The sequence below is a fragment of the Harpia harpyja genome (assembly GCF_026419915.1).
Source record: "Harpia harpyja isolate bHarHar1 chromosome W unlocalized genomic scaffold, bHarHar1 primary haplotype SUPER_W_unloc_1, whole genome shotgun sequence".
Taxonomy (NCBI): domain Eukaryota; kingdom Metazoa; phylum Chordata; class Aves; order Accipitriformes; family Accipitridae; genus Harpia; species Harpia harpyja.
Window position 1 is genome coordinate 268,450 of NW_026293183.1, and position 17,253 is coordinate 285,702.

General features: G+C 55.6%; 1 protein-coding gene across 1 annotated transcript in view; it reads left to right on the forward strand.

Annotated features, from left to right (window-relative positions):
- The window catches only part of LOC128138080 (ryanodine receptor 1-like), an 18,692-nt gene extending 1,576 nt beyond the window's left edge, over positions 1 to 17,116 (forward strand). Inside the window, 24 exon segments of the mRNA XM_052779382.1 lie at positions 53 to 126; positions 428 to 543; positions 809 to 876; positions 1,210 to 1,331; positions 1,533 to 1,582; positions 1,660 to 1,745; positions 1,992 to 2,142; positions 2,145 to 2,231; positions 2,581 to 2,653; positions 2,787 to 2,841; positions 2,844 to 2,925; positions 3,055 to 3,070; positions 3,468 to 3,766; positions 4,252 to 4,492; positions 4,650 to 4,725; positions 4,728 to 4,811; positions 5,035 to 5,147; positions 5,412 to 5,522; positions 5,589 to 5,676; positions 5,788 to 5,841; positions 15,364 to 15,445; positions 16,424 to 16,960; positions 16,963 to 16,986; positions 16,989 to 17,116. Coding sequence (XP_052635342.1) covers positions 53 to 126; positions 428 to 543; positions 809 to 876; positions 1,210 to 1,331; positions 1,533 to 1,582; positions 1,660 to 1,745; positions 1,992 to 2,142; positions 2,145 to 2,231; positions 2,581 to 2,653; positions 2,787 to 2,841; positions 2,844 to 2,925; positions 3,055 to 3,070; positions 3,468 to 3,766; positions 4,252 to 4,492; positions 4,650 to 4,725; positions 4,728 to 4,811; positions 5,035 to 5,147; positions 5,412 to 5,522; positions 5,589 to 5,676; positions 5,788 to 5,841; positions 15,364 to 15,445; positions 16,424 to 16,960; positions 16,963 to 16,986; positions 16,989 to 17,116 — 2,817 coding nt within the window.
- Positions 17,117 to 17,253: the final 137 nt, after the last annotated feature.

The following is a 17,253-nucleotide window of genomic DNA, read 5'->3' on the forward strand; positions in this document are numbered from 1 at the left end:
GGCGGGGGGCTCGCACCCCCTGCTTGTGCCCTACGACACGTTGACGGCCAAGGAGAAGGCACGGGACTGTGAGAAGGTGCAGGAGCTCCTCAAGTTCCTGCAGCTCAATGGCTATGCCATCACCCGGTGGGTGGGGGGCTGGGTGGTCTGGGTAGGGGCAGGTGCAGGGAAGAGGAGGTTTGGGGGGGCTAGAGGGTGCTGGGGGGGGCTTTGGGGACATTGGAGGGGATTTGGGGGGGGCAGTGGGATGGGGGTCCACAGCCCCCGCTGAGCCCTGCTGGAGATGGGGGTCTGGGGGGGGCACACAGTGGGGTTTGGGGTGTGGGATGTGGGGGGTCTGGGGGTGCGCTGCTGCCCCCCCCCGGGTGTGGGGGGTCGGTAGGATGGGGAGGTGGGGGTGTGGGGCCCCCCTGACCCCCTGCCGCAGGGGGCTGAAGGACATGGAGCTGGACACCTCCTCCATCGAGAAGCGCTTTGCCTATGGCTTCCTGCAGCAGCTGCTCAAGTGGATGGACATCTCCCAGGAGTTCATCGCCCACCTGGGTACGGCCCCAGGACCCCCCAAATCCCTTGGGGACCCCCCCGAGCCTCCTGGGACCTTTCTGGTCCTCTCTTGAGACCCCCTTGGACCTCTTTAAGACCCTCTTGAACCCCTTGAGACCCCCCCCCAAGTGCCCCTGGAATCTCTGGACCCCCCTGCCCAGTGCTGCCCCAGACCTCTGAGGGTTCCCTGGGACCCCCCTGACTGCTTGTCCCCATGTCCCCCTGCTGTGTGCCCCCCTCCCTGACTGCCTGCCCCCCCCCCCAGAGGCAGTGGTGAGCGGTGGGTGGGTGGAGAAATCCCCCCATGAGCAGGAGCTCAAGTTCTTCGCCAAGGTCAGAGGGACCCCAAAGTGGGGGCAGGAGGAACCCAAAATGGGGAGGGGGGGGGCAGGGTGGCTTTTGGCACAGACACCCCATCAGCCTCCCACCCCAGGGAGATGGGCAATGGGGTGTTTGGGGTCTGTATGGGCTGTTTGGGGTCCCTTACAGCATGTTTGGTGTTCTATGGGGTGCATATGGTGTGGGGGTCCCCATAGGGTGTAGAGCTGTTCCTTAGAGGTCCCTATGGGGTATTTGGGGGTATGCAGGCATTGGGGTCCCTTATGGCATGCTTGGGGGGTGTGTTCCTTATGGGGGGAGGTCCCCCTGACCTCCCATCCCCCCCAGATCCTGCTGCCCCTCATCAACCAGTACTTCCACAACCACTACCTCTACTTCCTCTCCACCCTGGCCAAGGTGCTGGGCAGCAGCAGGCACGCTTCCAACAAGGAGAAGGAGATGATCACCAGGTGGGGGGCACCCCCAGACCCCCCGGCCATGGGGCACCCAGCCCCTTGGGCAATGGGGATGCCCCATCCCACCCCCCTGCTCTTGGGGGGCTCAGGGGGGGTACCCCTGTGCCCCATCCCCTGGCTGAGGGGACTTGGGGTCCACGCTGTCCCCTCGCTAGGGGTCTTGGGGACCCCCACTGACCCTCTGTCTCCCATCAGCCTCTTCTGCAAGCTGGCCGCACTCGTCCGCCACTGCATCTTGCTCTTTGGTAAGGGGACGTGGCTGGAGACCCCCCACAGTGGGGGGTGTGTGCAGGGGGCGGGGGGTGCCCCGGTGGCACCTGAGCCCCCCTGTCCCCAGGGACTGATGCACTGGCTGTGGTGAACTGCCTGCACATCCTTGCCCACTCCCTGGATGCCAGGTGGGACAGGGTCCCGGTGCCACCATGGTGCTGTCCTTGTATCCACTGTGTCCTGGTGCCACCCTCATGCCATCCTTGTCCCCATAGTCCCCCCGTCCCTGCAGTGCCCCCATGCCCATCCCTGTCCCCAATGCCACCCCAGTGCCACCCTCATCCCAACACTGCTGGGGCAGCGGCCATGTCCCCAACACTGCCCACGTGTGTCCCTGGGGCGGTGGCAGTGCTGGTGCTGAGTGTCCTGTTCCCCCCCCCCCAGATGGTGATGAAGTCAGGCCCTGAGATCGTCAAGGCAGGGCTGTGGTCCTTCTTCTCAATGTCCTCAGAGGTGCTCTTGAAGATGGTAGAGAACCTCAAGCTGGGGAAGGTGACACAGAGCCGCACACAGGTGAAGGGGGTGGCCCAAAACATAACTACACCACAGTGGCCCTCCTGCCCGTCCTCACCTCTCCCTCTTCGAGGCACATGGCGCAACGTAACTTTGTGGACGATGTCATCCGCAAGCCGCGGGGATACCATGGGGATGCGGGGACACGTTGGGGACAGGGGACTTGGTGGGGATGTGGGACATGGGGAGATGTTGGGGACAGGGGGGCTCAGCAGGGGACGTGGGACACAGGGACATGTTGGGGACCGGGGGGGGGGTCAGCAGGGATGTGGGACACTTTGGGGACAGGATGGTGTGGTGGAGATGGGAGACTCTGGGGACTGGGGGACACTTTGGGGACAAGGGGATGTAGTGGGGACGGGGGGGCAGGGCCAGCTGGGGGTGCTGGGGCAGTTTGGGGGCACAGGGACCCCCTGGGTGTCGGGGACACCACAGCCCTGACCATCCCCTGTCCCCGCAGTCGATGACGTCCAGGTCTCCTGCTACCGCATCCTATGCAGCATCTACTCACTGGGCACCACCAGGAACCCCTACGGGGGGGGGGGGGGGGGGGCCCGCATCCCCCCAAACCCTTCTGCCTGCAGAGCTGGGGGTGCTTGTTGGGTGCACCCATGGCCATGGGGTGCCCATGGGGTGCCACGGGATGGGGGTGAGCCCATACCCCTGTGCCCGCAGGCAGCGCCTGGCACTGGGGGAGTGCCTGGCCGCCGCCATGCCCATGGCCTTCCTGCCTTCCTGGAGCCGCAGCTCAACAAGTTCAACCCCTGCTCTGTCTACAGCACCAAGTTCCCCCACAAGCAGGCCAGTGAGTGGGGCAGGGCCCCCTGGTGTGTGTCCCCCCGTGTTCTAGGGGCTGTCCCATCACACCCCTCCGGGATGAGCCCTGGCTGCCCCCCCGCTTCGGGGCACCCCCCCGCCCCTCATGTGTCCCCAGCTTTGGGGCACCCCCAGTGCCCCCCACAATTGCTCCAGCTTTAGGATGCCCCATGGTCCCTCTTACCTCCACCTTTGGGGTACACTGATGCCCCCCCAATGGCCCCAGGTTTGGGGCACCCCCACATCTCTAATGTCCTTCTTGTTCCCACTTTGGGGTCCCCACATCTCTGTTGTCCCTCTCACTTGTCCCCACCAGCTCCCAGATATCCTGACACCCCCAAATCTCCCCAGCTTTGGGGTACCCTGATGCACCCCAACACTGGCATACCCCTTGTCCCCAAGTCTTCTCACTTGCCCCACCTTTGGGGCAGTGCCGTGTCCCCATTGCCCCCCCCCCCCATTCTCCCTGCTTTGGGGGTCCCCCATCCCCTGTTTGCCATCCATGTGTCCCCGCAGTCCTGGGGCTCCCAGCCGGGTGGAGGAGATGTGCCCCGACATCCCCAACCTGGAGCGGCTGATGCGGGACATCGGGGGGCTGGCGGAGTCGGGGGCCTGCTACACCGAGATGCCCCACGTCATCAAGGTGACCCTCCCCATGCTCTGCAACTACCTGCCCTGATGGTGGGAGCGCGGCCCCGACACCCTGCCCCAGGGACCCTGGGCCACCACTGTCACTGGCCAGCACCTCAATGCCCTCCTGGGCAACATCCTCCGCATTGTGATCAACAATTTGGGCATTGATGAGGCCTCCTGGATGAAGTGCCTGGCAGGTGGGCAAGGGGGGGTGGATGGGGACTGGTGGCCCTAAATGGTCCCAGGATGGGGCTGGTGGCCCTGGGCACGTCCCAAGGATGGCACTGGTGACCCTGGGTGTGTGCCAGGGAGGTGTTGGTGGCCCTGGGCAGGGTCTTGAGATGGTGCTGGTGGCCCTGGGTGGTCCCAAGGATGGCACTGGTAACCCTGGGTGATCCCACAGATGATGCTGGTGGTCATAGGTGGTCCCAGGGATGGCGCTGGTGGCCATCAGTGATCCCACAGATGATGCTGGTGTCCCAAGGATGGTGCTGGTAGGTCCCAGGATGGTGCTGGTGGCCATAGGTGGTCCCAGGGAGGTACTGGACACCCTGGGCAGGTACTAGGGATGATGCTGGTGGCTCTTGGTGGGTTCCAGGATGGTGCTGGTGGCCATGGGTGGTCCCAGGGAGGTGCGGGTGTCCCCAGGTGCATCCCCCGGCTGCAGCCCCTGTCCCTGCAGTGTTCGCCCAGCCCATCGTCAGCAAGGCGAAGCCAGAGCTGCTGTGCTCCCACTTCATCCCCACCATGGAGAAGCTGAAGAAGCGAGCGGGCAAGGTGGTGGCCGAGGAGGAGCAGCTCCGTATGGAGGCCAAGACAGAGGGGGAGGATGCCGAGCTGCTCATCCGGGATGAGTTCTCTGCCCTCTGCCGTGACCTCTATGTGCTTTACCCTCTGCTTATCCGCTACACGGACAACAGCCGGTGAGGGGGGACAGGGGATGTGGCTGTGGGGACGTAAGGGTGCTGAGGCGCATCCCTTGGGAACCATGGTCAACCCGTGGTGGGGCAAAATTAGGGGCCATGGACATCCCCGATGGTGGCCATGGGGACCCACTGATGGTGGTCATGGGACCGACAGGGCCAAGTGGCTGACAAAGCCCAATGAGGATGCAGAGGAGTTGTTCCGCATGGTTGGGGAGGTCTTCATCTACTGGCCGGCAAGGCCGAGGACTCTGACAGCCCCAAGAAGATTGTCCAGAGGGTGCAGGAGGTGTCGGCTGTGCTCTACCACCTCAAGCAGGTTGGGGTCTTGGGGGGCTCTGGGGGGTGCCAGGGTACTTTAGGGGTCCCTGGGGGTCTCAAGAGTCTTGGGGGGGGGGGGCATGGTGTGCTCCAGGGGTGCCCTGGGGGTTATCAGGGATGCTCGGGGGGGGGGGGGAGAGGAAGGGGGTCCTTGTGATGCTTGTGGAGGTGTGGAGGTCCCTGCGATGCTCCAGGGGGTGCCCAGATCATGCCCCCCCCAGACAGAGCACCCCTACAAGTCCAAGAAGGTGGTGTGGCACAAGCTGCTCTCCAAGCAGCGCGGCCAGGCCGTGGTCACCTGCTTCCACATGACGCCCCTCTACAACCTGCCCAGGTGGGGACTGGGGGGGAGAGCTCTGAACCCCCTGAGACCCCCTGGGGGTGACCAGGACCACTGGGGAGCCTCTGGGGGCAACTGGGAGCCCCTTAAGAGAAACTGGGAAGATCCCTGTGGAGGCAATTGGGAACCCCTGAGGGCAACCCAGAACTATTCTGGGGGCAACTGGGAACCCCTCGAGAGCCCCTGGGAACAACTGGGTGCCTCTTGGGTGGAGCCCCCGGGACCCCCCCATCACTGTCACCCCCCCGTCCCCCCCAGGTACCGGGCCTGTAACATGTTCCTGGAGGCGTACAAGCTCTCCTGGCTGGTGCCCGAGGAGCATTCCTTTGAGGACTGCATGATTGATGATCTCTCGGTGAGCCGGGGGGGGTCTGCCCGGGCTGGGGTCACTGGCTGGGGACCCCCCCCCAGCTGAGCCCTGCGGTGGTGGCCGAGGGAGGAGGAGGAAGGGGAGTGGGATAAGAAGCCAGACCCCCTGCACCAGCTCATCCTGCACTTCAGCCGGATGGCACTGGCTGAGAAAAGGGGGGGGAGCACCCGGATGCCTGGGTCCCCTCAGGTTGGGGGATGCCTGGGTCCCCCCCTTGGGGGGGTCCCGGTGCACCCCTTTGAGCCATGTCCCCCTCCATCCCGCAGTAAGTTGGAGAAGGATCACTTGTACATGGTGTACGCTGGCATCATGGCCAAGGTGGGTCCTGCCCCCCCCATTTCCCCCCCCCGTGCCACCCCCAAACCACCCAGCCCCGGGGTCCCAACGTGGGGGGGGAGGGCTGCAGGGGTTGGGGGGGATCCCCAGGGATTGGGGGGGACCCCCAGGATGGTGTTTGGGGGGGGGGCTTAACTGGGGACCCCCCCAGATTGTTCTGCCCCCCCCCCCCCCAGCTGCCACATCGAGGAAGGGGAAGAGGAGGAGAAGGAGGAAGAAGAAGCTGAGGACTCATTCGAGGTGGGTGTGGGAGCACCCTGAGCCCCCCCGACCCCCCTCTCCCAGGAAAAGGAGATGGAGAAGCAGAAGCTGCTGTACTGGCAAGCCTGGCTGCACGCGTGGGGGGGTGGCTGAGATGGTGCTGCAGATGATGATCAGTGCCTGTAAGGGTGTGTCACGACCCAGACTGGACAGACCAGGGAGTCGTGTTTAATTCAAAATTCCCTCGGGCTAAATTAAGGTGAAACGACACCAAACGATCAGTTAAAGATTTTATTCATGATAGAAGCAAACCGAACTGGGGAGGCGTGGTAGTAGGTGGCAGGGTTTCTCACAACAGGAATTGGCATAACTACTTCTGTAAACCGTGTAACCCAGGGTAACCATATACATCAATTCAGGGAATAAGGAGATCCCTCCCATCGAGTCACGAGGTTCAGAGCAGACCCCCTTGCTTTCTAGACTCCTCCTCAGAGAAGGGCCCAGGGGCGGCTGGATCTACTCTTAGTCTCAGACTTGGTCAATGGTTTATATCTTGAAACGGATGAGGTGTAGGGATTGTGGAAAAGGAAAGGGAGAAGAAGACAGAGAGAAAGGAAGAGAGAAAGATTTCACCGGTCCTGGGTCCAGCATTGGTTCAGTCAGCCGAGGGGTCCAGTCCCGGTGGGCTTGCGCACCCGGGGCTTCAGTTTGTGTCCTTTTATCATCCTTGCCCCTCCTTCGGGCGGGCACCCGAACTCGTCAGGCTAATGAGCAGTTTGTGAGCCTTTGGGCTTGGGGGGTCGTTTGTGGAGTAACTTCTCCTTCCCTGCAGACACTGCCGTTGTTTGATCTTTGTATCAGAACGGCTTATCAGAACAGGGAGCTGCGCACCCTCCAGCACCTCCTCCCCCTCCTGTTGCTGATGTCTGAGCTGATGGGCTTTTCACCTTGGTTCCTTGCTGTGCAGGGTTTGTCTTTAAGCAGAACTTGCCCCACCACAATGTTTGAGGCATTAACTCTTTCAGTCTCTCACACCACCCCGCGGCTCAAACATTGTCTATATTATCTTTGTGGATTCTCCACAGTCTTCTCCCAGGCTGGTGATTTAGATATAAAGAAAGGAGAAAGCAAGAAAAGGAGAGAGAGAGAGAGAGAGAAAGAACATGTATAAAACTTCAAACAGTACAAACTTTGAGCAGTATAACAACTGTAAAGCCAACCATTAAGAACAAAAAATCCACATAACAACATGAGTCCAATGTTAACAAGTAATTTTCCCCACCCCACGAGTCCCAAGGATGTTAGGAGAGAGGTCAGCAACGATCCTCTAAGTCAGTCTCTAGGTTGCATCGCTTGGAAAAGTTCTCCAGTCTTGTCTGTAACTTCTCTCATCTTCTTTCGTGCTTCTTCTAAGGAGGTTGTTGCATTGTGTATGGTGAGACAGCATTCTCCGTCAGTGAAATTTAAATGATATCGAAAAGCCGGTCGAAGAAACTCTCTAAGACTCGTTTTGGAGTTTTAGAAAGCAGACATTCTTTATTGCAGCACTGGATGCACGGGGGATAGTTCCACCTAGCGTGCATACCACAGCTTTAGCACAAACAAGTTATATAGAATAACTAATTGCATATTAATCGGATTATTATACATATACATAAAAACGATTATAACTGATTATCATAGTACTGCCTACATCCGATCATGCGCAACGAAGGATCCATTTGAGTCGAAGGGCTGCTTTTGCGACCACCGACCCATTTGAAGCTCTTGCTGGCTGTCCTTGAAGTCTTTATTCTTGTCCTTGTTCTTTGATCTTGAAGCTTAATGCAGTTTCAATCGCATGCGGTCAGTTTCAGCATTGTTCTCATCTAGCCTACAGGAACATCTAGTCATAAGAGCAAAGAACTGCCAAACTTATGAGTAACTACCTCAACTAGTTAATTGCTTGGCTATACTTTTGTCTATTGTTTCAATCATAGTGTTAGTATAAGATTTCTAATAATTATTTACCAAATCTCACTTTTACAGTCACCTAGCAGCAAACCAGTTTCCACAGCTGGTACAAAATATTAAAACCATCAAAATATTTAGACATACCATACAGAATGTATGGAAATATGCTATCATCACCTCTGGGAGAGGGATCGGGATTATCATTTTGCTATACTGGGCAATGTTGACTTATGAAATGATTACATCACTGGTCATGAGGTTAAGCTGGTATCTGTATGCAGCAGTGATATCATTTCCATACTTCGGGCACCTTCTATCGGATTTTATTGGTAATTGCACCCAATCCATGGGGGAGTCGGGGGGGATACTTCCCCCCATCCGTTCACCTCCCTTCTCTCCTTCCGGATAATTACAACAGCTTTTGAGAATTTTGAATATCCTTGGGATGCGCAAGCCAGTGTGCTGTTAGTGCTATGCCTCCTGAATATGTTTCAGGTCTTGTTTAGGGCTACAAAAAGGCTCTTTAAGAGTACCACCCAGAGATCTGCCCCAAAGCTGGATATTCATGGGTGGCACGGCATGTGGGAGGATATGGGCACGTATCTAGAGAACTTCTCACCTCCAGTGGCTTGGAAGTTCACTCCCGAACAACTACAGAACCCTCATGAAGTGGTAGAATATTTGAGAGGAAAATGCTGTGGCTATTCCAGAGACGCACAACTCGCTGCACTGTGCTGGGCCCTGGCCAGTATCTACCAAACACTGCTTGATATTAGGCAGCACCCTCAGGGGGAAAAGGGGGAAAAGATGGAAAACAGGATAACAGGCACCGTGGCAACCCAAACCCCGACAACAGGCAGTGTGGCTACCCCAACCCCGGTGACAGGTACTGCAGCTAAACCAGAGAACCAACCTGTGCCAGTATCAGTCGCCCCTGTACAGAAAAAGAAACACACAAAGAAATCAGTTCGCTTAGTGAGAGATGAAGATGAACCAGGGTCATCGCGAGAACAGGAGGAAGAGGCAGAACCTGAAATAATTAACCGATCTCTATCCCTGAGTGAGTTGCGTGACATGCGAAAAGATTTTAGCTGCCACCCAGGTGAGCACATTGTTACCTGGCTGCTCCGATGCTGGGATAATGGGGCCAGTAGTTTGGAATTAGAGGGTAAGGAAGCCAAGCAGTTGGGATCTCTGTCTAGGGAAGGGGGCATCGACAAGGCGATTGGGAGAAAAACACAAGTCCTCAGCCTCTGGAGGCGACTTCTGTCAGGTGTAAAGGTGTGATGGGTTAACCCTGGCTGGATGCCAGGTGCCCACCAGAGCTGTTCTATCACTCCCCCTCCTTCTCAACTGGACAGGGGAGAGAAAATATAACAAAGAGCTTGTGGGTCGAGATAAGGATAGGAGAGATCACTCACCAATTACCGTCACGGGCAAAACAGACTCAGTTTGGGGAAAAATTAACTTGATTTATTACAAATCAACCGGAGTAGGGTAATGAGAAATAAAACCAAATCTCAGAACACCTTCCCTCCACCCCTCCCTTCTTCCCGGGCACAACTTCACTCCCGGATTCTCTACCACCCCCCCCCAGCGGCACAGGGGGACGGGGATGGGGTTTACGGTCAGTTCATCACACGTTATTTTCTGCCGCTTCATCCTCCTCAGGGGGAGGACTCATCACACTCTTCCCCTGCTCCAGCGTGGGGTCCCACCCACGGGAGACAGTCCTCCACGAACTTCTCCAACGTGGGTCCTTCCCACGGGCTGCAGTTCTTCACGAACTGCTCCAGCATGGGTCCTTTCCACGGTGTGCAGTCCTTCAGGCACAGACTGCTCCAGCGTGAGCCCCCCACGGGGTCACAAGTCCTGCCAGAAAACCTGCTCTGTGGGCTCCTCTCTCCACAGATCCGCAGGTCCTGCCAGGAGCCTGCTCCAGCGCGGGGTTCCCACGGGGTCACAGCCTCCTTCGGGAACCCACCTGCTCCGGCGTGGGGTCCTGCACGGGCTGCAGGTGGATATCTGCTCCACTGTGGACCTCCATGGACTGCAGGGGGACAGCCTGCCTCACCATGGTCTTCCCCACGGGCTGCAGGGGAATCTCTGCTCCGGCGCCTGGAGCATCTCCTCCCCCTCCTTCTTCACTGACCTTGGTGTCCGCAGGGTTGTTTCTCTTACATGTTCTCACTCCTCTCTCCGGCTGCCGAATACCGCCGTCCCAACTTTTTTTCCTTCTTAAAAATGTTATCACAGAGGCGTTACCACTATCGCTGATTGGCTCGGCCTTGGCCAGCGGCGGGTCCGTCTTAGAGCCGGCTGGTATGGGCTCTGTCGAACACAGGGGAAGCTTCCAGCAGCTTCTTACAGAAGCCACCCCTGTAACCCCCCCCGCTACCAAAACCTTGCCACACAAAACCAATACAAAAGGAAAGATACCCCTTCAAGGATGAAGTTACATGTCACCAAGGCAAGTGGACCGCCATGGAGAGAGGTATCCAGTACCTGAGGGAATTAGCTGTGCTGGAGGTGATTTATAATGATCCAGAAAATGCGCAGTCACCCACAGATCCAGATGAAGTCCAATGCACACAACTGATGTGGCGGAAGTTTGTACGAAGTGCACCACCAACCTATGCCAACTTATTGGCAGTAATGTCCTGGAAAGAAGGCAATGGACAAACGGTGGATGAATTGGCTGTCCAACTCCGGCAATACGAAGGAAGTCTCTCTTCCTCCCTACGGGCCTGTGTCTCGGCTGTAGAGGAATTGTCCCGGGAGTTCCAGCAATTCAAAGTGGATATGTCCTCCTCCCCACCTGTACAGGCCCGCATAGCAGCTATTGGGAGTAAGCGTTCCTCTGCTCACGAGAGAGGAGAGAGAAAGTACACACGATGGGCTAATCTGTGGTTTTACCTGCATGACCATGGAGAGGACATGAGGAAGTGGGATGGAAAACCTACCTCAGTCCTGGATGCACAGGTACAGGAGTTGTGAGAAAAAGCAATCAGAAAAGAAGATTCTTCTTGGAAAACTGCTGCTCCAGTTTCCCGTGAGCAGTCCCCCAGACGGAATAGAAAGACTGATCTCATTTCTGATCCTCTTGAAGGGACTTCTGATTCACATTCGCGAAAAGTGAGTAATGGATACTCTAACCAGGATTAGAGGGGCCCTGCCTCCAGCCAGGTGGAGTAAAGGGACAACCGAGTCTACTGGACAGTGTGGAATCGATGGCCTGGCACATCAGACCCACAGGAATATAAGGCTCTGGTAGACACTGGTGCACAATGCACCCTAATACCATCAAGTTATAAAGGGGCAGAACCCATCTGTATCTCTGGTGTGACAGGGGGATCCCAAGAGCTAACCGTATTGGAAGCTGAAATGAGTCTAACCGGGAATGAGTGGCATAAACACCCCATTGCAACTGGCCCAGAGGCCCCATGCATCCTTGGCATAGACTATCTCAGGAGGGGGTATTTCAAGGACCCAAAAGGGTACCGTTGGGCCTTTGGTATAGCTGCATTGGAGACGGAGGAGACTGAACAGCTGTCTACCCTGCCTGGTCTCTCTCAAGACCCTTTGGTTGTGGGGTTGCTGAGGGTTGAAGAACAACACGTGCCAATTGCTACCACAACAGTGCGCCGGCGGCAATATCGCACCAACCGAGACTCCCTGATCCCCATCCATAAGCTGATTTGCCAATTGGAGAGCCAAGGAGTGATCAGCAAAACTCGCTCACCCTTTAATAGTCCCATATGGCCCGTGCAGAAATCTAGTGGGGAATGGAGACTAACAGTAGACTATCGTGGGCTGAATGGAGTCATGCCACTGCTGAGCGCTGCTGTGCCAGATATGTTAGAACTTCAATACGAACTGGAATCAAAGGCAGCCAAGTGGTATGCCACAATTGACATTGCTAATGCATTTTTCTCCATTCCTTTGGCAGCGGAGTGCAGGCCACAGTTTGCTTTCACTTGGAGGGGCGTCCAGTACACCTGGAATCGACTGCCCCAGGGGTGGAAACACAGCCCCACCATTTGCCATGGACTAATCCAGACTGCACTGGAAAAAGGTGAAGCTCCAGAGCACCTGCAATACATTGATGACATCATCGTATGGGGCAACACAGCAGAAGAAGTCTTTGAGAAAGGGAAGAAAATAATCCAAATCCTTTTGAAGGCTGGTTTTGCCATAAAAGAAAGTAAGGTCAAGGGACCTGCACAGGAGATCCAGTTTTTAGGAATAAAATGGCAAGACAGGCGTCGTCAGATCCCTATGGATGTGATTAACAAAATAGCAGCTATGTCCCCACCGACTAATAAAAAGGAAACACAGGCCTTCTTAGGTGTTGTGGGTTTTTGGAGAATGCATATTCCAAATTACAGTCAAATGGTAAGCCCTCTCTACCAAGTTACCTGGAAGAAGAACAATTTTAAATAGGGGCCTCAACAACGACAAGCCTTTGAACAAATTAAACGGGAGATTGTTCACGCAGTAGCCCTTGGGCCAGTCTGGGCAGGACAAGATGTTAAAAATGTGCTCTATACTGCAGCTGGGGAGAATGGCCCTACCTGGAGCCTCTGGCAGAAAGCACCTGGGGAGACCCGAGGCCGACCCCTGGGGTTTTGGAGTCGAGGATATCGGGGATCCGAAGCTCGCTATACTCCAACTGAAAAAGAGATATTGGCAGCATATGAAGGAGTTCAAGCTGCCTCAGAAGTGGTTGGTACTGAAACACAGCTCCTCTTAGCACCCCGACTGCCAGTGCTGGGCTGGATGTTCAAAGGGAGGGTCTCCTCTACACATCACGCGACTGATGCCACGTGGAGTAAGTGGATTGCACTGATCACACAACGGGCTCGCATAGGAAACCCCAGTCGCCCAGGAATTTTAGAAGTGATCACGGACTGGCCAGAAGGCAAAGATTTTGGAATGTTGCCAGAGGAGGAGGTGACACGGGCTGAAGAGGCCCCGCTGTATAATAAACTGCCAGAAAATGAGAGGCAATATGCCCTGTTCACTGACGGATCCTGTCGCATTGTGGGAAAGCATCGGAGGTGGAAGGCTGCTGTATGGAGTCCTACATGACAAGTCACAGAAACTGCTGAAGGAGAAGGTGAATCAAGTCAATTTGCAGAAGTGAAAGCTGTCCAGCTAGCGTTAGACATTGCTGAAAGAGAGAAGTGGCCAGTGCTCTGTCTCTATACTGATTCATAGATGGTGGCAAATGCCCTGTGGGGGTGGCTACAGCAATGGAAGCAGAGCAACTGGCAGCGCAGAGGTAAACCCATCTGGGCAGCCGCACTGTGGCAAGATATTGCTGTTTGGATAGAGAAGCTAGTGGTAAAAGTATGTCACGTAGATGCTCATGTACCAAGAGTCGGGCCACTGAAGAACATCAAAATAACCAACAAGCAGATCAGGCTGCCAAGATTGAAGTGGCTCAGGTGGACCTGGACTGGCAACATAGGGGTGAGCTATTTATGTCTTGGTGGGCCCATGACACCTCAGGCCATCAGGGAAGAGATGCAACATATAGATGGGCTCGTGATCGAGGGGTGGACTTGACCATGGACACTATCGCACAGGTTATCCATGAATGTGAAACATGTGCTGCAATTAAGCAAGCCAAGCGGCTAAAACCCCTGTGGTATGGAGGGCAATGGCTGAAATATAAACATGGAGAGGCCTGGCAGATTGACTATATCACACTCCCACGAACCCGCCAAGGCAAGTGCCATGTGCTTACAATGGTGGAAACAACCACTGGATGGCTGGAAACATATCCTGTGTCCCACACCACTGCCCAGAACACTATCCTGGGCCTTGAAGAGCAAGTTTTATGGTGACACGGCACCCCAGAAAGAATTGAGTTGGACAATGGGACTCACTTCCAAAACAACCTCATAGACACCTGGGCCAAAGAACATGGCATTGAGTGGGTGTATCACATCCCCTATCACGCACCGGCCTCCGGAAAAATCGAACGATACAATGGACTGCTGAAAACTACATTGAGAGCAATGGGGGGGGGTGGAACTGTCAAACATTGGGATACACATTTAACAAAAGCCACCTGCTTAGTTAATACTAGAGGATCTGCCAATCGGGCTGGCCCCGCCCAACCAAGACTTCCACATACTCTAGAAGGAGATAGAGTCCCTGTAGTGTGCATGAAGAGTATGTTAGGGAAGACAGTCTGGGTTAGTCCCCCCTCAAGCAGAGACAAACCCATCCAAGGGGTTGTTTTTGCTCAGGGACCTGGGCACACTTGGTGGGTGATGCAGAAGGATGGGGAAGTTTGATGTGTACCTCAGGGAGATTTGATTTTGGGAGAGAATAGCCAGTGAATTAGGCTGTATGATATTTAACTGCTAAATAACCTGCCAATGTATGTCATTGTATCTATAGTGTCTATCTGCCATATCAAGGATATTACAGTAAGAATTACCCAAAATGACTGAAGGATGGACTTTGAAACCAGGCCAAGTACAACAGTGATAGAACTTGAACTGGCGCCCAGCAATTTCCTCAAGATCAACATCTTCGACCTGCAGACCAAGGGCGTGGGCTGCACCAAATGTACCAGCCACAAGTTCCAGAGGCAGCATACAACAACCTAACACCTCACACCATCTCTCCTATCCTGAAGGACTGTTACAACAGATGGAGCCCCAAAGTCATGGACTAGATAAAATTGATGGACACATTGGAGGGATAGCCCATTGACTAAGGGAGTACTATTTGTGTGTGTGTGTGGGGGTGTCCATATACATATATGTATATAAGACAAGGAAAGTGGTGGTGATTAATTGAAAAATGTAGGATCTGGGCATGATGTAGATGGTATAGAATAAGGGGTAGATAATGTCCTGGGTTCAGCTGGGATAGAGTTAATTTTTACAGGAACCTGGGAGGTCGGGGGGGGGGGGGGATGGGCACAGCCGGGACAGCCGACCTGAACTAGCCAAGGAGCTATTCCATACCATGTGACATCATGCTCAGTATATAAATGGGGAGCGGGCTGGGGGGAGCTCTCGGCTTTCGGTGGGGGAAGTGGCGGAGCGTCGGGTTCTGGGTGGTGAGCAGTTGCACTGTGCATCACTCTTTTTTTGTATATTCTTTCATTAGTACCGTTGTTGTTGTTGTAACTTCTCTTTTTGTGTTGTCCCAGTAAACTGCCCTTGTCTCAACCCTCGAGGTTCCGTTTTTTTTTCTTTTCTCTCCTCCGTCTCCTCCCTATCCCACCGGAGGGGGGCGGGAGGAGGTGAGCGAGCGGCTGCGTGGTCCTTTGTTACCGGCTGGGCTGAAACCACGACCCCCCCCCCCATGTTGTCCTTTCCCCAGGACTCCAGCCAGATCAGGCTGCTGAAGGAGCTGCTGGACCTGCAGAAGGACATGGTGGTGATGCTGCTGTTCCTGCTGGAAGGTGGGGTCCCCTTGTCATCCCCCCCCGGGGTGTCCAGTGTTATAAGTTTGGACAAAGGTCCAGGAGCCGACTGTGGTGAATAATTAGAAGTAATTTATTAAGCAAGCGGTAAATAGGCAAAACAGCGCTGGGCGGCCGGGGAGCCACTGCTCTACCAACGGCTCGCAACCCCCCTTCCCGTAGCCACAGTTCTTATAGTCCTCTATTTCCGGTATATGTGTCATTTTCGGTATACGTATCTTCCTTAGTGTACTCCGCGTCTGCGCCGATTTGTTGTTAGGGGGGTCTTTTTCTGTCTCCTGGTGATTGTTGGGATGAAGGTCCCCAAGTCTTCCTCCTGTGACTGTCCTGTGTCACTCACTTGACACATGCGTGTTTTATTACCTTTTGTATAAACACAAGGCTTGCACAAACATTGTTTACATTACTAGTTATCTGTAGCTAATGCAAGACCTTCTCCTTCCTGTTTTAAGGCCGACATCTGGTTTTTCTACTAACATAAGCAAGATTTGATTAACAAACGCTTATCTATTATCACATCCAGGACCCCTCTGCTGCCATGGGTGTCCCAATGTCACCCAGGATCCCCCTGCCATCCGGGGTGTCCTCATTGTCCCATGCCACCTGGGGTTAGGACATCCCATCCACCATCCAGGATCTCCTAATACCACCCAGGGTCCCCGTATCACCAGGGGGGGACCCCCAAGATGAGGCCTCCTCACCATCCAGGCTGTCCTCATGCCATCAGGCGTGTCCCCTGTCCCCCAGGGCATCCCCTCACTCTCCAGGGTGTTCCCCACCATCCATGGTGGCCCATGCCACTTGAGGTATCCTTGGCCACCTGGGGTATCCCCTGGCCACAAGATCTGTCCCCATGCTCTCCAGGGTGCCCCCAGGTACCGGGGCTGTCCCTACAGCACCCCCAGACCTGACGGGACACGCCCCCCCCCACCCCCCCACCCCCCCCCACCTCCACAGGCAACGTGGTGAACAGGACCATCACCTGGCAGATGGTGGACATGCTGGTGGAGTCCTCCAGCAACGTCACCATGATCCTCAAGTTCTTCGACACGTTCCTGAAACTGTTGGACATCGTGGCCTCAGACGCCTTCCTTGACTACGTCTTGGACCCGCGAGGTCTCATCTCCAAGAAGGACTTCCAGAAGGCGATGGACAGCCAGAAGCAATACGAACCCCCCGAGATCCAGTTCCTCCTCTCCTGCTCCGAGGCGGACGAGAACGAGATGATTGATGTAGAAGCCTTTGCTGGTCACTTTCAAGAACCTGCTCGCAACATCGGTTTCAACATGGCCGTGCTCCTCACCAACCTCTCGGAGCACATTCCCCATGACCAACGTCTCCGGACCTTCTTGGAGCAAGCGGCCAGCATCTTGGAGTATTTCCGTCCTTTTTTGGGATGGATCGAGATCATGGGAGCCGCTCGACAGATCAAACGCCTCTACTTCAAGCTCAGCGCCGCCAACAAGGCACAGTGGGAGATGCCCCAAGTGAAGGAATCCAGTTCATCTTTGATGTGGTCAACGAGGGGGGGAAGCTGAGAAGATGGAGCTCTTCGTCAGCTTCTGCAAGGACACCATCTTTGAAATGCAGATTGCCTCTCGCCTCTCTGAGGAGGAACCCCCCCGGGAAGAAGGAGAGGATGAGGAGTAGGAGGAAGAGGAGCCCTCTGATCCCACTGCTCCCCCGCCCCCCTCTGAACCCACCTTGGCTTTTGGGGAGCTGTTGGCAGGGGCCGGGGGGTTGCGATGTTTGTTGGGGTCCCCCCAAACCTGGCAGCGACGGTTGTG